Below are 17814 nucleotides of genomic sequence, written 5' to 3'. Positions count from 1 at the left end.
ATTTATTTCATGGTATTGTAACAAGCAAACGTTGAATACATTTTTCATTCGTGTAAGAAGAATTATTTAACACGATAAATTTAGCTGTACTATGGTTATTTTTAATCTACGACCACAGGTCAACCTGATTTTTAATCCCTACGAAATTAATTTAACCACGAGTAAGTAACGAGAACGCTAAAACCTATGTTTCCATTGAAGAATATTGTAAAAACGTATAAATTGTTATATGCAATGTTATAACAAATTGTCGGAAGTATAAATTTTTAATAAAATTGTGAAAATTGATAAATTATACCGTGTTACGATATCGGAAATCTCCCGCGAAAATCTCCCGCGAAAATTTCCCGCCTGACCTAACCGACGATTTTGCTAATGACTTTGGGGAGAGGGTACCGCAGGTATATAAGGACCCGCCGATGTCCCGCGAAATCATTTACCCTTTATACTGGGCCCTAGACACTTCGCGGCGTATTTTGACCTGAAGGTTCTGAGATGTGAATAGAGTGGTCGGGGGCTACTAGCTAGTCTATGTCCACCCTGTACACACTCAGCCTTCTTGTAACACTTGTATACATTAGAATCAATTAGAATTTCTATTACTAATTATTAAACAAATTTTAACAATTACCGGCACTCGCTAGGCACGTAATATCAGACTTTAAATACTCGACTTCGAACTTCGGTTTAGTCATAATTCTATTAATGTTATAATAACGTATAATTTATTAATTTTCACAATTTTATTATTAATTTATACTTCCAAAAATTTGTTAAAACATTACATATTATTATTTATACATTTTTGCAAGTTTCTTTGACAAATAAGTACGTTTCAACGATCTTATTACTTTCTCGTTGTGAAATCAAGTTCGGAGGATTAAAAATCAGGTTGACCCTTGGTCGTAAATTTAAAATAGCCATAGTGAAGGTGAAATTATTATTTTAAATAAATGTTTCTATACGAATTAAGAATCTATTCAACGTTTGTTTGTTGCAATACCGTGAAATAAATTGTATTATATATTTTCTCAGTTTAGACTGAATTTAAAGTTCGTAAGGATTAGAAATCAGGTTGACCTGTGGTCGTAGATTAAAAATAGCCATAGTGAAGGTAAAATTATTACGTTAAATAATTGTTTTTATACGAATTAAATATTGATTCAACGTTTATTTGTTGCAATACCGTGAAATAAATTGTATTATATATTTTTTCTGTTTACACTAAATTTAAAGTTCTGTTTACATGTTATAACAATTAGAATGTAGACGTTTTGCCGTTTCACGGTTTTTCCTCTGTTAATTATGTGTTTATAAATCATTTCAAACTAAAGCAGCACCATGCCCACCCTTAATTAAACCGTCTCAGTAGTTTACCGTAATTAATAATCTATTTTCGGAATTTATACGAGAATTTTTGAATTTTAGTAAATACTAGAGTCAGTGCATCGCGTATTGAAATAATAGCTTCATCCCTAGTTCGTTTATTATTGAATATTTTTACGCGTTTAACTTATGCTTCTCCCCAATTCTCGTCGCGTATTTTATTCAAATTTTCTTATATTCTAGAATCGAAAAAGATACGAATTCGCGTTTTTTCTTTTGATTCTTTCAATTTTTCAATTGCATTACGCATTATTGCAATAATTTCTATCGTTACATTTAATTCTAATTGTTTAGCAGCTTTTCTGCTGCTATCGACCCTACATTTTACTGACACTTGTGGAATCGACCCTACATTTTTTTTTTTTACGTGGAGGTAGGCCGCCTCTATGTGATAAACAATTGGCAACTAAACGGTGGCTCGGTAAAGCGATATATTATGAAATTAAATTAATCACTCAATAAGTATTAACATTAGATTGTTTCCTCGATATGGCCATGGTGGTCATCAGTGACTGGAGTGCCTCAAGTGTTTAGAATAATTAAAATAAAATAAATGTTGTCAACTAAAAATTTTGAACGTCATAGCTAGCTAGACATTATTTTCAATTGAAAAAAAAAATTATAAAGCATAATGCTATAATCCTATGCTTAAAATGTATTTTCTTGTGGCCGCCTGACAGCAACCTGTAAATCTGGCGCGACAGTGAACGTGTTAATAAGTAAATGTTGTTCAAATTATATCGTGTTTGATATCATTTTCATCAGAAAAATCTCAGCAACATGTTAAAAAAAATTCCAGGTGAAGAAAAGTAAAATTAAAGACATGATATTTTTCTATTATGATTTGTCGAGCCGTGTAATCTCGTAAAGGAAACCGAGTGGGTGTAGCGTTAGACGCTTGACTGACTGCGAGCGAGATAACATGGGCGCAGCAATGACGCAGACCTAGGCGTAGGACCATCTATACTGTCACTTGTAGAATCCAAATTTAATGACTCTTGTAGAGAATTTACTGTAGTCGGTGGAAGCGATAGAGCCAATCTCTGACACTTGATGCTTCAAATTTCTGCTTATAATCCTTTATCGAAGCTACACCTTCGAAAATCGGGCTATCTTGTTATATCGTTCGATTCGGTCTTTGAATTTTCGGTGTGAGGGTCTCTTTACGGCCCTCCTCGCCGAGTGGACGTCCTCGGGTGGTGAAAAACGCGCAGTTGAACCAACGGGATCGTGGTTTTCCAAGCAGGGATCGATAACGAGGCATGTTGCATAAAAATGAATTATGGGAACGTGCTCGCATTCCGTTTGTGGGAAACGGCTCGCGAGGGCACACCCCTGTTGGAAATGTAACGGCGAAACGTTTTCGTGACGAAACAGCCTACCCAGCTAGCCGGTAAACAAATTGCTTCGTCCCGATTCTGGTATCGCCAACGAACGATTGTCTTTCCGATTCCCACTCGAATGGGAATGTCTTGACATTTTCATTACAACAGAGAAAAAAAAGGGCGTGAGGACATTGGCTTCCTGTAACAGCTAACCGTAATGAGAATCGATCGGAGGAAAAAATTGCGATTTAAAGGCTGGAACACGGACGATCTGAAAGTTTTACGTCGCGGCTAAGTATGTGGTGCGAAGGTCGGAGAATCGAATGATTTGTGGAGAACAAGTCTGGATATTTTTGTGATCCAGAGGAATCGCGAAGCACCGTGTGTATCGTTGGATGGCTTTCAAACAAGTTTTCGAAAGGCCTCGGGACTCTGTCGCCGTGTGTGTGTCGACGCGAGAAACGAATAGTCGTCGAACAGGTGAAAATGTCAGAAACAGCGTTAAATGTTAGCATCGTGGAGTCACGTGCCCGTTTTAAAACGTTCCACCGGACAGTATAATAGCGTGCACCGTTTCACGCGAGAAACGAATAGTCGTCGAACAGGTGAAAATGTCAGAAACAGCGTTAAATGTTAGCATCGAGGAGTCACGTGCCCGTTTTAAAACGTTCCACCGGACAGTATAATAGCGTGCACCGTTTCAACCGTTTCAACCGTTCTAACATTCCGCCATCCGATCTTCGGATTGAGAATTTTCGGAGCTGACCGCGGTTCGCCAGGTTGCACGTCGCGATAGAACAAAGGAAGCGAGCCTCTTGTTATGCACGACAGGTTCATCTTTTCCTTCGTGGAATCTTTCCGTGAGGAGCTGTTTCGCGCGTCACACGTACCCTCATCTGTGTCGTGAATACGAAACGTGTCTCTCTCTCTTCGTCCACGTTTACCAGCGATTTTAGGTCTTTGCACTTTATGAAATTCGACGGTGTTCGCGGGAATTACCGGTGTGAACGAACCTTGTAGTTGAGTGGATGCGGATATGGAAAGTCCAAAAATACTAAGGACACTGTGACGGTACCGAGCACAGTCGCGGGACTTTTACTCGGATCGAGACACGCTCGAGAATCTCGATCGTCGACGTGACGTTAAAATAATCCCCTCTACGCTAACTACAGACCGAACTTGTCGAAAATTATACTCGTTTTACTTACCATACAGAGCGAGCAGAAGCCACCTTTTCTCCCGCATGTTGGCGCAACTGTAACAGAAACAGGAACATTTCTAATGAATTTCACAAGAACGTCGACGCAATATCTATCGGTGGTCGTGTAACGCTGGGAAAAATTCGTAGAGAGAAGAGTGGGTTGCTGGCAAAGATATTGAATCGTATCGGGGCATATGAAAGACGTACTTATGTATGTATGGTTGAGACCGGTACAGGCACTTGAGCATATGGGAACGGTTAGGAACTTTCTCTGTGCTGTCACCACTGCTAACCATATAATGCAAGGATAATGTGGGTGTTATATAAATGCACGTTCACGTAATACCGGGTGTGACTTTGTCGACACTGGCATGCACGTCGCTTCTTTTAATTGACTTACTATCTGGTTACCCGGTATATCAGTTGGACGCAACAGTTTCGAAGAAGAAATTTCGTTTAAAGTCACCGTACGGCCTTGTCCGAACGGATCGTTCTGCAGGGAGTGTATTTCACGTGGCGCAAGTCGATGGCAGATATTTTAACCGAGTGTGTACCACGCTACCGATCCAAGCACCAGGCGACCTTCAAGGTTCACAATCTCGGTGCACTCGCACATTTTTCCCTTCTTCTCCCCATTCTTTTCTTCTCTTTTTTCCTCTGTTTTCCGCTTTTTTCTGCCGGTGAAAGTAAATGCGTAATCGAGATGTATTCTAAGTAAAGGTGTTGGCAAAGAAATTTACGCGGATTACAATTTAGAAAGGTGACGGGAGAGTTCACTGTTCACACTGGAGGTGTTCAGTTGAACGAGAAGTATCGGGCGAATTTTCTACGAACGTTTCGGTTTCCGATCGCTCTCGGCATATTTTCGCATTAATTAAGCGCTCTATCGCGCTCCAGTTCGCAGACGGATCGTTATCGTCGGTTGTAAAAGCGGCAGCAGGAAAAATAGGAGGAGGATGTCTTCTCTCTTCGGAGAACGAAAGGGGGAGAATCGCGTTGGTTACACAAGTTTACCGTGTCACAACGAGAATACCATTGTTCTCGGGACGGCGATGGGAACCATTCTCGTTGCTCGCGTTTCATTCGGAAGAAGCAACGATTACGCGATCCGCGTTTAACGTTCTTTTATTTCCTAGTAGTTTGAGCAACGCACCGACAGTTTTGCTCGGGCATGTCCAATGCCTCGGAGAATCGTAGAAACTTCCCGAGACATCCTTCGGCGAATAGTGTAATGGATTACACCGTAATGGTGTGCCTGGTTTTTACGAGCACCGGTGCACCAACACAATTTCTCTCTCTTTCTCCGTGTCGAACAGAGAAGATTCGAACGCCACACTCGTAACGTTACCTTACGGTAAATTACGTTGCGTTACGACACGCGTAACGGTCATCTCGCGCCCGCTAAAGGTCACCGGAAGTGGATGGCTGACACTACCCGTTTGCCCAATCAATCTACCGCGATATTCCAAGTGAACGCTACCCACTGGGAACAATTGTTCGCGTTCAAGTTCGAGCGAAAAAAACAATCCAACGCGATGTGATCACCCTGTTGTTTTTCAGCACGCGTAAAGGCGTGGCAAGAAAAACACGATGGCCTTCGGAAAACCCCTTGCGCAGGTCGCCGCAGCGAGCTTTCATTTCCTCGTGTTCGAATAGCCATCGATTAAATTCACCACGAAGAAGCTGTGCACGCGATAACAACCAGGTGACGAAGAGAAAAACGTTGGTTCGCCTGGTTGCTCGCCGAGTTTCCGCATTTTTCCAAATGTATTTCGCAAGAGTCACGCGCCTAGGCGACTTTTCTGTATCACCGGCTCTACCCAATCGTATAGACAATTAGTCAGAAGCGGAACGTGAGAATCAGCTGTGCTCTCGACCAGGCCAGTTCCGTAACTCGGTGTTCGTTTCGTGTTACGTGTACGGTGGAAACGAAGCTCACGTTCACCGGAAACTCGAATCACCGCGGATCATTGTGCGATGGAAAAACCGCGAGGGACTCGCTGGCAAGCCGGTCGGTTATCAGTGTACTCCGCTCGTCGCGGTCAGGCATTCCGTTTAGAACGCTTTTCGCGGCGAGGCCATTTACTTTCTCGCTGGGAGTAGATTTTCTCGCAGCCGGCTTAGGAGATTTGGATTATCGTTAGGTAACCCTATTGCCTCGGATTTCAGCGTGCAAACTTAAGATGGAAAGTTTAGGAGCGATCTTATTAATTAACGCGGTGAATCAAGTGGAGGGTCAAGGCAGGTTGCAATTAGAAATGTACGTTTCCTCGTTGGATCCGGATTACGCGCGAAAACTAGGCGCTACTTTTATTCGTGTTTCACGTTCGTCCGTCTTCCAAGCTAGAAAGTGTCTGGTCGAGACGAGGCACCGTCGTAATGTACATTCCATATGGACGCGTGCATGCTCTCCTACGTCGCGGTGGATCGAGACGGGCTGTGGTCAGACCTCGCGGGGTTATCAGGTGTGTACCTTTCGACTTTTGCTAATTAAAACTCTCGGGTTAGGTGTCGTTGGTTGGAACGATATCTGGACGCAGAGGTAGACCACTGACGAGGGTTTTCTTCTGCATCGTTAATCATCGACGTCGTCTACGAGAGGGATCGCTACTTTGTATGTAGAAAGTGTTGGATTGTGCAGGCAAACGTGCACGCCGCTGGCGTCGATACTCGGGGGGAATATGGAACACACCGACTATATCGATTCGATTCAGTTGCACTGTCGTAACCAGCCTGGAAATTAGGGTAACAGGGATTTATTGTCATGCAAATCTCCTTTCGTCAGTTTCCCCGAAGGAAACAGGCCTTGAAAGCTTGGGAATAAGCGTTGGCAATCTCTAACGTCGGAGACGTGAAAAATCGAGCAACGTTGTTGCAAAAGGTGCGCGCGCGTTTAACGCTGGCTGGCTTTTCGTGTCAAGGTGCCAGAATCATCCGGATTTTGTCGCGTGTAGAACTGACAAAAGCTGACACGCGAGAACCTCCGCTAATCCTTTGCGCCGGGAAACAACGACCGTTGTTGCTACCGATTTCACTTATTAGAATTTCGAAATCCTCCGGTTCTTCGACGTTAATTCGCCATGACTTCCTCCTGCAGCGATAATTATATCCCGATCCTTTAAGACACCTTTAATACCGAACGAACGTTTCTTACACGTCTAAATACACTGGAAGGAGGATCGAGGCGGGCATAATCGATCTCGTGCTCGGTAAAAGTGGCTCGCGTTACACAATCGCTTCTAACCGTTCGTTCATCGATGATAATCGTTCTCGAAGTGACACCTAAACGTAGTCGCGTATCTCTCTCTCTCGAAATTCGTCAGTTTTCCACCGAAAGTTCGTTCAACCAGGAATAAGATCCCGACAAAAAGTTCCCGACTCTTTTTAATCGATATACCCGAATTTTTTTCTCCGGAACGTCGATCTCGAGAGCGTGAGAGGCGGCGAGAGAGCGTTTTGCTGCTGTCGCCGCGGAGAGCAGAGAACCGGCTTTGGAATAAATGATTTCACTCTCCGCAGCGAATAAAATTTATTCGACCGTAAAGTGCCGCTTCGCGACGTTTTATCGACACATTGTGTAAGTTCGCCGCGACAAATAAACCGGCGTTATGACCACGGTGTTGCACGCTTCTTTTCTACTCCCGGTTCGTCGTTCACTTGGACGGTCAAGGAGGCTAAGAGGGAGGTGCTCTCGTGAAATTAACGATAGAAAGAATCGAATTTCCTTTCCGTGGAAAATTTTGTAACTGCCCTCCGCGTAATTCCCAAACCGCAGGGAGGTGATTACGTAGGAAGAAACTCGTGCCGGAATCGGAAATTAAACGGATCTGCTGCTCCTCTTCTACTTGCACCGAGGAACACCTTCCTTCGGAGAGAAAGAGGCTTCTACGTATAATTAGCGCAATTAGCGTGTCGTGTAGCTGCTACGCCTCTTTTCTCTGCCGCGGGTACAATCGTTGGCAGAAAGAAAGAGAGAGAGAGAGAGAGAGGATAACGAGGCCTGTTGCATCCTGCGATGGAGATATTTTACAGTTGCTTCCTACCGTTTCGTAAATTATACCCGCGTCTATAAATTACACCGCCGCGTGGAGTATCGTCGAAACGAAGAGCTCTTGGACCATTCGTGACGATTATACAAGCAAGTCACTGCATACCCGAGGTGTCTTTGTCCGGAGAAACGAGAATTTCAGATCGTCCACGATTTCTCGCGATGCATTTTCCAACTGCCTTTGTTCGTGACTTGGCTACGAGTGTCGTAAGGCAGATGTTTGCATTACGTTTTAGGCATCTTTATTCGGAATTCGATGATTATCGAAAGTAGGCATCGCGCAATATTGACGCGTGACACACTTTGTCTCCTTTCGAAAGCGACACGATGGTCAAATTTCGCTCTATCCTTAGGCGACGAATAGGCGTCGCGAACAACTCATCTCTAACCCTGATAAACTCGTTAATTCCCTCTTGGCCAACATCTCGGGCAAGGTACACGTAGCTTCGTTCATTCCTTTTTCGTCTTCTTTTTCGGACCTCAAGCGGAAAGCTACGTCCACCTGTTCTTCTTTTTTATCTTAGGAACAAGATGGATGTTTTCGAGAGTCTCGAAGTAGTTCCAAGAATCATTTGCATCCTCGGGCAAACAGGTAACATCCCGGGAGAGGACCATTGTTCTCGAGCTAAAGGGAATTTCGAAACGCTATTCTCCGCGGAATCGCGTGACAGCAGAGTGAACGAAGAAAATTCTTAAACACAGCGATGGTCCGTTAGACGAAAATTCTACTCCTTGCAGAAGGAGGATCAAGATCTCTGGAGTAACATGTTCGGACCACTGTTAACCTTTCGAAAACGTGGATGCAACGACAAAGCAGATGACAAAGCAGATGAATCCCTCGTCCTCGCAAGTGCGAGCCTAGCGATGGAGAAAAAAATTGGCCCGATCGCGAGCGTCCATTAAGCCTATTCCGGCCGTTCGATTACGACGAAATGGCTCGTTTATTTTTCCGACAGCGTATAGCGGGAGAAAGCAGACCGCGCCGCGCCGCGGCTCGACGACGCGCGTTCTCGTGTCGTAACGCGGCTGGTTCGCTTGGCATGCTCGCGCTACGATATTGTTTATTGAAAAAGATCTGCTGAAATATCGGTCGACGTGTCAAACGGCTGTTCGCGAAAGCGTCGAGGTTCTGTAAAATTACGCAACGATCGGCACACACCAACCGCTGTCGTGTGCTCGTTTTACGCGCGATTTATGCTCCCTCGATACTAAGCCTGTAATTATCGAAACGAGCAGCCTATTTCTGATTTTTAGAGGGAAGCGGATGTTCGTCTTCGAGGCTACTTTCCTTCGCGTGAGATCTCCAGGCTTTCACGTCACTCGATTGTCCATTCTTTCGTAGGTTGGAGTTATGGGTTGAAGCGGTAGAGTTGCGTCAGGATTGGTGAGGAGATTCGAAGGGTGGTCCCGCGAGTAATTAGGCCGAGACTAGGCGTGTCGCCTGTCGAACTGGCTCCTCGCGAATTAAATCCACTTTCGATCGTGTGTGTCTGGTTTGCTCGCGTACAATCGGCCACGGAATCCGTCGATCGAAAGTGAACGTGGACGCGTTAGAATGCAATAAGGAGGAAGGAGAGAACGAAAGGGAGAGACACGCGTATAGGGAGTAGAGGGAGAGTGGTTGGTCGAGGCGCACTGTCGAGGTTACGGAAAACCACGAGATCAATCGACCAAACTGTTCGCCACGTTCACGTATATATAAATATACACATAGAGAAATTAACTTGGTTAATTTCCACGGATCGATGATAAAGAATCGAAGCTAGAATTAGCCGGCGCGTAACGTGACTAACGGTACGAATTACGCTCACTTCTTTATCGATGTTGCAAGCGGCCGTAACTCTGTTCGCGATACGTTACGATACCAAGTTTCCATCGGTAGCGTGAATGAAATTTATTTTATCGAGAATAAAATTGAGTCATACTCTCGAAGAATGCTCTTTCCAGAGAACGTATTTTTCCCGAGGTAGGCAGGTAGTACCGCGGGTCAATGGAAAAATTGCATTAGCGTGCGTGTGCTAACACGTGCAGCTAGCGTGCGTTTCCTAAAACGAAACTCTCGGCTCGTTAACGTCGATCTCGTGGCGAGCGCAGAATAGAAAATCGTTAACCTGGGCTTCGCGCTGGAAACGCATGAAAATACGATTAAGCCCGTGGCGTAAGGCGGGCGTAGATACGACCGATATACCTACCGTTTTTTTCCTTTCACCGTATTATAAAGAATATCGAGGTGAGCGTAGGAGTCCGCGAAGGCAAGAGAAAGAGAAGAGAAGCGAAAAAAAGAAAAAGGGTAATGGAAAGTCGGGCGCGGACGTAAATTCGAAGATAGAACCAGTTCGCTTTCGTTGTCATCGGGAGATGTAAAAACACAGCTCGAAAGGAGGAGAGGATGCGGTGTCCAGCGAAAGTCCTGCCGTCTTTTATCTTCCTTCGGAGACTCTCGCGGCTTTGCACGATCGTCCTTTCACGATTTCATGCGTATTATTTGTCCCGCGATCGCCTCGATCGTTACCTACGCGATGTAAGAGCGTTTACTTGTCGTTATTCGGGGATAATTGATTCTTGGCGCGTTTCTTCTAATCAAAATGCCGTTTTCTCTTCTTACGAAAAATTTCGCGCCTCTGAATACCAGAGCGTGTTGCGTTACGCCTCCGATCTTTTCTTTTTTCGACTATATCGGGCGGAGTGAGTTGTTCCGAGCGGTTTCACTGGCCGCGAGACGGCCCCGAACGCTCACGTGGAGGGAATTGTCGCAAGAAAACGCCGACATTCTGGCCGCGGGCACGACTTCTCTCTCGTCTCACCGAACGAAAACACTGTGATTACCACCGATTAAGTAATCCGAATTTCTATTCGTTTATACCCTGCCAGGCTGTTCAGATTGTACAGGTATAAACGACCGAAGAGTTGCCAGTACTTTCGCCACGTTAATCTCGTAAATCCAACAACGAGTGTACAAACAGTGATTTCCTTTACTCTGGAAATCTTTCTTGGAAAATAATCGAAGGAAATTTCGTTTAAAAAGAAGAAGTGCCACAGACCTGTCTCTCGGCTCCGTCGTTTCTTCCTTAGTCCCTCATGAAAACACCGTCCTCACATCGAGGCTCACTTGGACTGATATACTTGTCACACCTGTACACCGCGAGAACGATCTCGAAGGAAACCACTGTGCGCAACTGGAAACCCGGCCGTGACTTGGACGGGGTTGGTTCGATCCACGAATTTTCAAGATTCGAGGAATCCACAGGGGAGAATCGTCGCGGTTTTGTGACGTTCAGGCGAAGACCGCGTCCGGTCCGGCCAGAAGACTGCGCGTTGGAAGTGGAAAAGCCAGCAGCAGGAGCGTTGTGCTCTGACCAGCGTCGTCTGGTGGAGCTTTCTACGACCGAGGATAAGGTCGGGGAGGGGGTTTCGACGAGCATAGGCGTCTTTCTTCGCTTCTCATTGGCGTAGCTCTGTCAAAAGACCTGGATAGAAGGTTTCCTCGATTCAGAACTCCGAGGAACAACTTTACCAATAATATTCCACACGGTTCTTACCGTAACCAAAATTACAGCCTCGTTACCTGCTCTATCCAACTCGTACGATCGGCGTGGGTAAAAGAGCACCTGCGTCGCCACCTGATAGCAAAACTTGAACGCAACCGATACACTGCGAAACCTTTCAAACTTGACTCTTGTGCGACGAGTTATTTAGAAGGCCGTGCATTTCTATAGACATTGTGTCTTACTTTTACCGGGAATTGTTACCGTGTCGCCGTCTCGATTGGATTTCGAGGCAGCGTAGACAAAGGGTGGACGTATCTCGAGCGAAGTTTGAAAGGTCTCGTGCCGCCTTCAGGGGATTCCAACTGGTGCATCCCCGTGGTCTTTTCAGGGATCACCGAGCCCATCTGAGACGTTTCTATATTTTCTTCTCCTTTTGTTTTTTCTTTTTTGAAAGATCCAAGTGAAAGTGGAACACGTCTACGTCGACGAAGCAAAAAGCGAGGAGCTAGCTATAGCTGATCGCGCCTCGAGGATCCTATTAATCGATAAGGATCACGAGTATGGCGGATAGCTGTTTGGAAAGAGGAAGTTTAGCTTGCACGACGATCCTTTCGTAATCGAGCAGGCGTCAGACGTGAAAAACCGATCGACTTTTCAATAAATTAGCTTCAGGGTCGCGAGTTGGGAGCGGATAGAGCCGTAGCAATCGAAGAAAGTATTCTAACCTGCTTCGATAGGATAAACTGGTCCCTTCTAACTTTAAGGGAATACCGGTGGAATCGACGCGAGTACGTGCCCGCCATTTTTGGATCAAATGGAAGAAGAAGTGTTGGATAAAACGCCTGTTCGAAAAAGTCACTATGCCGTTGGAATTTCTTTCTTATACGATCGGGTGAAACACGTATTTATCGTTGGACGGTATAAATTGGAGTGCACCTACGTGTAACAGCTTCTTCAAAGTTCACTGCTTTCTCTAAGGACGACAGGTCCTTTTTTTCCTCGAGGGTCGACGAGTCCCTGTATCCAGTTTTCACGATTTTTCTCCGCGAAAGAAGGTCGTGTATCGACGAAGAGGGGTAAATAGCTCGCATAAATCTCGACGATTCTTCTTGAGAGTTGTTCCGAGGATTGTGACGGTTGTCGAATGAATTGCACGACACGCCTCTTGATCTTTCGAAGGGGATCGTCGAGAATTTCAGGACAAGGCGTCAGTTACGCCCGTGGTATTTACGCTCGAGATCCGCTCCGAGGAGGAGCGTCTTCTTCGTACATTATTCCTGCGAACGACGCCTAAGGGGAGTAATTACGTGGAACCACGAACGGCGACGATGCCATCGACGCCGTTGGATCCGCGCCGTCGAACGTAATCGGAATAACGACTTCTCGCCCGATGACTTTGGCCTTGCCGCTCTAAAAAATGCGCCAGTCAGCCGGAAGTTTGAGTTTCGTAAGTGGGCGTGCCGAATTTCTACCAGTTCACGTAACCAGCCCTGGTGTCCATTGAAATTCCTCGAACGTATGCTAATTACACCTGGTTTGGATCGATAGAAAAATTTGAATAGAAGTGTTGGCGGGGTGTAGACGATGGTATCGCGGCGGTGGGATGGATTTCGTTCGTGATCGATGCAGGAGAGAAGGAGAAGAAAAAAAGAGATTGCGCGACGAGACGTGCATGCAAAACGCAGACGGAAAAAGTCGAAGCCGAGGTTTGACGTGGAATCGGTAGGGAACGAACTGGCCACTCGCGACGACCATTCACTTTCTATTGTCCAATCATGCCAAGAAATTGTTCCATGTGATTTCGACTTTTGCCAGCGGTGGTCTCTTTCTCGCCGTGTTTTTACCGGGATAAGAAGAGAAAAGGAGTCACGATTACCGATCAGATTAAACCGCGACCCGCGCAAGGCACACCTTTTCGATACACAGGAGGAAATTAATGCATCTGTTGTTCTTTATTCAGGAATTTTCCATAAGGCGATTAACAGCTATTCGGATTGTTATTTTTTTTTTAGTTAGGACATTTCATTTAGTTAGGACTCTGTGCGGTTGAAATTTACAATGGTTTCTCTATGGAATTGATCGGCACGTGTGACGGAGTTGTTGTCTACAAGTTCGAACAGCTTTTGTACGTCAGTCGATCGTCGTCGTTCGCGTAATTTAACGTCTGAGAATATTACAGCGCTCTGTTTCGCGCCGTTTCTCCGCCGGCAAGCTAGGAACTCACAACTCGTTGGACGAAATCTCGTTTCTATTTAAGTTAACACTCGTTCTCGTCTCGAACAGGCTGTACAGGAATATTCTTGTTTGGTCGACACGCGTTTGTTTGTTCAGGGAATTACGGCCAGCGTTAGATCTTGTTCCCGTTCACGTCTCTGTACAGGTCGTCGTTGATACCGTACAGTCTGGGCGAGTCGTTGCAATCGACCTACGATAAAGAGAGAATTTATCAAAAAATCCACTTGAAAAAAATAAGAAAAAGGTACGGTACCTTGAACCACCAATCACAGACGCGAGCCGACTGGCTGAAAACTGTGCCGTTTGGACAGAGGAAGCTGAATTGTCGTCCATTTGGCAAACACCAATGCCAAACCTAAAGAAAAATGATGGAAAATCACGCTCGTCCATTTTGTATCGCGCGGTAAAATTTCGTTAAGCACACTCGCCTGACATCTGGCTTCAGGATCGGCGTAGTAACCAGGTAGTTTGCCTCCGCAGGTAAACGTGAGGCCGAAAGGTACCGTGTCGTATATTGGATAATCGACGCCAGGTGTGTAGCCGTCTACTTGCTGAAAGAACGGTGCACAGATCGGTGAGTAATGTGTTTCGAACGGTAACACCTTAATTAGCGCTAATTATTCGGTACAAATTGGTCGTATCTCGTAACAGAATGACGAAAACCTTTTATAAATTCCGAAAGTGTTATTCCTATCTATATATGTACATGGCCGGCAGGTATTTCAATTCAAATAAGTTGTGTGAATTACATCTCGGTTTCTCTTTAAGAAACAAAGGCAATTAGCCTGAAAGGCGCAACTACGAACAAGCGTTATTTGCATTGCAATAGTTGGGGTTACCACTCTGTGGAAACCACACCGACACCTTTCGTCATGTATCATCGTTCACAATGGAATGTGGACCGAGCGAGGATGCACGCTATAAGTTGCACTTCCTCCCTTTATTGTCATGCACGACGCGTCAGATTCGCTCGTTAACTTGTTAATCGAAAAAAGAAAAAATGTCGTCGTCTCCGACGAGAAACGAGAAGAAAAAAGTCTCTCCGAGGGAGAGATAAGAGAAAAAATCTGGCACTTGTTGCAACGGTGAGTTAATGATCCATAAGCAGCTTGAAGAAGAAGCTCTAATCTGTGGAAGATTGATCTCTCGAGGAGATCTTTTTTCGCAATTGGCTATCGGTCGAAATGAGAAGAAGGAAAAAAATGAGGCCGTTGCGACATACGAAACGTCGGATCGAGCCAGTCCAGTGCATGTACGTGCCGATGTCTGACCGGAAGTCGGGTTACATTGTTCCCCGCAAGCGGATGCGCATCTCCGTGCCTTTGTATTCGATCTCCCGTCCACTAGAACGCGCGCAACCGCAGAACGCTGCCTCCACCCTTTTGCCGGGACGGGTGATTTCAACGCCTGGAAAGGAGGCACGGCTACGATCCACGGCGCAGTTGCCGCCGGAGAAGTTAGGGTGGGTCAGGGTTTTTACTCGAGGCTCGTCGAACCCTTCTCCACGATCAGTCGGATGAATTTGAACCTTCTTCTCTTCCCAGGAAGGTATTTCAATCTTCCTTGGAAATAAATCGGTCGAACATCGAAGAATGTTGCGGTACGCGATAACGATTCCGAGGGTTTCGTTGAAGTATTAAGAAAGAATTTCTGAAGGCGCGTACCGTGAATGTTAGCCGTTAGATAACGATCGACGGATTAATTAATCGTTTAGAACTTTCTGTAGGATGGTTAAGGCGGCATTGAAAATTCGGTTCCCTTCCGTCCCGTCCTTCCGTTTCGATCCGCGTTCACGGTCATCGTTTCCGGTGAAAATGAATACGCTTAGCGGCTCGGTGGTCGCACGATCACCCGTCGATAAACTTGGGAAATAAAAGTTTTTAATCGATGCCTACGATGGTTAGGTTTCGTAATGCAGAAATTGTGTGCGAGCCTGTGTAACTTTCGAGGACCATTTTTTTCCCCTCTGCTGTTACGTATGCTCGTTTATCCGAAGGTGTAACAATCGCAGAGGAAAGACGAAGGAAGTTTTTCCTGAACGACTTTGTCTAACGGAGCGCGCACAAGGCGAGAAAGCACGCTCGCGCAAGACGTGTTAATTAATGAATTACTTGATGCCGCCACCTGAAGAAGATGACGCGAGAAGATACCATCCTCCCTCTGTCATTGTTGCACGTGAGAAAGTGCCACGAATATAATAATTCTCGCACTTTGATTCAACAGTGGTTTCGTAAAGGTATTGTGCTCGTGACGCGATATCCCCGCCCCTTTCTCTCTACTCTAACTCAATTGCGCAACAGCTCGAATTTTCAATCGAACCGGATGCAGACACTTACCGCCATTGCTCTGTACAGTAGAACCGCGCCGAACAGCAGGATCGCGCAGAATATTTGATACCGCGAAATCATCTAAAAAAAAATTAAAAAATCAGTTAAAACAATCCACCGTCGAATTTCACGTGTAAACTCTTTCTATCGATCTCTCGTGTCCTACTTGAAGATTTCTTTCGAAGCTTATCTTTTTCGGGGGGAAAGAAAATGACGATGGTCGATGGCTCACCTTTTCACGAGAGATCCAATCACCTTAATCCACACTATCCTTCCACGTGCTGTTCATTTATCATAGGATGATATTTCGATGTTGGATCTTGGCACAATGCACTCACCGGTCCCGCGATCCACTGGACCTCCGCCTACAAGTTCGGTCTCCACGGTGTTACGGGCAAAGTTTCTTTCTCGAAGGATGCTACCACGAAGTGGTGGTATATATATGGCTTTAGAGATCGAGTAGAAACACGAGGGGGGGTTCTTGAGAGCCCCTCTTTCCCGGGGCTCCCACACCGGACGAACGGAGAAAGAGAAGATCCCAGGGAGGTAGGGGAGGGATCCACTTCTGCGATGCCGCAGATTCTTCTCTTACGCAATCCTTCTCGTGTTCTTACACCCGTGAAAACAGTCGTAACGATCGTACTTGAACCAGGGTTGCGACTTTTTTTCGTACGCTCTTCGCGTCGTCCCGAGATACGATCGTGAAAAGGGGTGAGATGGAACTAGGAGTACAAAGATACCGTCTCGTCGTTTTACTTTGATTGGAGATGTCAGAGAAGAGCGACCCAGTGATCTCGTTATTTTTTGTTTTTTTTTGTTTTTTTTCACCATGAATATTAAGCGGACGTTTACGCAACGTCTATGCTTCAGCAACCGTGAAAACGATCGCGTTACAAGGACCAAGGGGGAGAATCCTCTCGATTTCTTCGAACTTTGCGCGTATTTAAAAGCAACATCCTGTGTACCTCGAAGAAGTTTTTCGTTCACTTTACCAGATACCTTTCGCAAATTGAACGCGATACAATCGATTAATTACACTACGTGCGTTCTCCACGGGGAAGATTATTTCGCCGATTCCATCGATCAGATAGCGGAATGCTTTTTTCTTTTCTTTTTCTCGTTTCGTGGGATACTTTGGTAGAACGGAAAATCCTCATCACGCGTGTATCTCTGCCGAAATGATCGTGCAACGCGTATCCCAAGGCTCTCGCTGAAATGAACATTTGCGGTCATCGGGAAGATCGACCGTCTCGATTAATCCCGAGTTTCATCGTCATCCCCCAACAAGGCCAGCCGCAGAAATTCGGCTCGTCATTTTTTCCTTACGAAATTCCGCCAGTTCTTACGTGATACACAGGAAACGAGGATTTTCTTGCGAAACCAATAATTACAGGATAGTTACGGTCGTCAAGTTCGCGAAGGTATCGGTAGGTAGGTGAAAAATGTCGCTCGAGGAAACAGGAAGCACCAAAGTAGTTTCCCTTCCTTCCGATCGAGGTGGAATCGGCGTAGGCGAAGAGGCGGAAACAGAGGAAGGAATCTCTCGACACGATCAAGTTGTTCATTTGCATGCCGCCTTATTCTCAGCAGCCCCTTAATTTTCGAGGCGCGTTCGCTGCTAATTACAGCCGGCTAATTGCTGACCGCGAACTTTTCGAGATTGACATGCAAATTCCGTAGAATTAGTTTGTTGATTTTATCACGAATTGGATAACAAACTTCTGCGTCGTTCGTCGAATTATTCCCGCGTGGTACACCACCCGGTACAGCGAATAATAGAATTACGTCGAAAGGTAGGTGTCGT

The 17814-nt window shown here is 45.5% G+C and overlaps 2 protein-coding genes across 2 annotated transcripts in view; both read right to left on the bottom strand.

Moving 5' to 3' along the window:
- The window catches only part of LOC108579580 (zinc finger CCCH domain-containing protein 13), a 21050-nt gene extending 9975 nt beyond the window's left edge, over window positions 1-11075 (bottom strand). The window contains exons 1-2 of the mRNA XM_017943153.1: window positions 11002-11075; window positions 3920-3966 (exon numbers count right to left, since the gene is read on the bottom strand). Of these exons, the coding sequence (XP_017798642.1) occupies window positions 3920-3956 (37 nt within the window). The 5' untranslated portion in view covers window positions 3957-3966; window positions 11002-11075. The remainder of the gene's footprint in view (window positions 1-3919; window positions 3967-11001) is intronic.
- Window positions 11076-13494: 2419 nt separating this feature from the next.
- LOC108579655 lies at window positions 13495-16381 on the bottom strand. Its single transcript, XM_017943241.1, has 5 exons — window positions 16243-16381; window positions 16020-16091; window positions 14112-14234; window positions 13937-14038; window positions 13495-13873 (listed from the first exon to the last, which is right to left on the bottom strand). Exons 2-5 carry the CDS (start codon window positions 16089-16091, stop codon window positions 13796-13798), a joined length of 375 nt encoding a protein of 124 aa, XP_017798730.1. The 5' UTR covers window positions 16243-16381; the 3' UTR covers window positions 13495-13795.
- Between the last annotated feature and the right edge of the window lie 1433 nt (window positions 16382-17814).

Source organism: Habropoda laboriosa, unplaced genomic scaffold (genome assembly GCF_001263275.1).
Source record: "Habropoda laboriosa isolate 0110345459 unplaced genomic scaffold, ASM126327v1 scaffold33, whole genome shotgun sequence".
Taxonomy (NCBI): domain Eukaryota; kingdom Metazoa; phylum Arthropoda; class Insecta; order Hymenoptera; family Apidae; genus Habropoda; species Habropoda laboriosa.
Note: the sequence above shows the minus strand (reverse complement) of the source record. Positions and strands in the feature narration are given on the sequence as shown.

Excerpts from the sequence above, each read along its gene's own strand:
- LOC108579655 (XM_017943241.1), bottom strand. The coding sequence starts at position 16,091 with ATGATTTCGCGGTATCAAATATTCTGCGCGATCCTGCTGTTCGGCGCG. Across the intron at positions 14,039-14,111 it reads ATCCTGAAGCCAGATGTCAG|GTTTGGCATTGGTGTTTGCC; the intron begins GCGAGTGTGCTT and ends ATTTTTCTTTAG. Across the intron at positions 13,874-13,936 it reads TCTGTGATTGGTGGTTCAAG|GTCGATTGCAACGACTCGCC; the intron begins GTACCGTACCTT and ends TCTTTATCGTAG.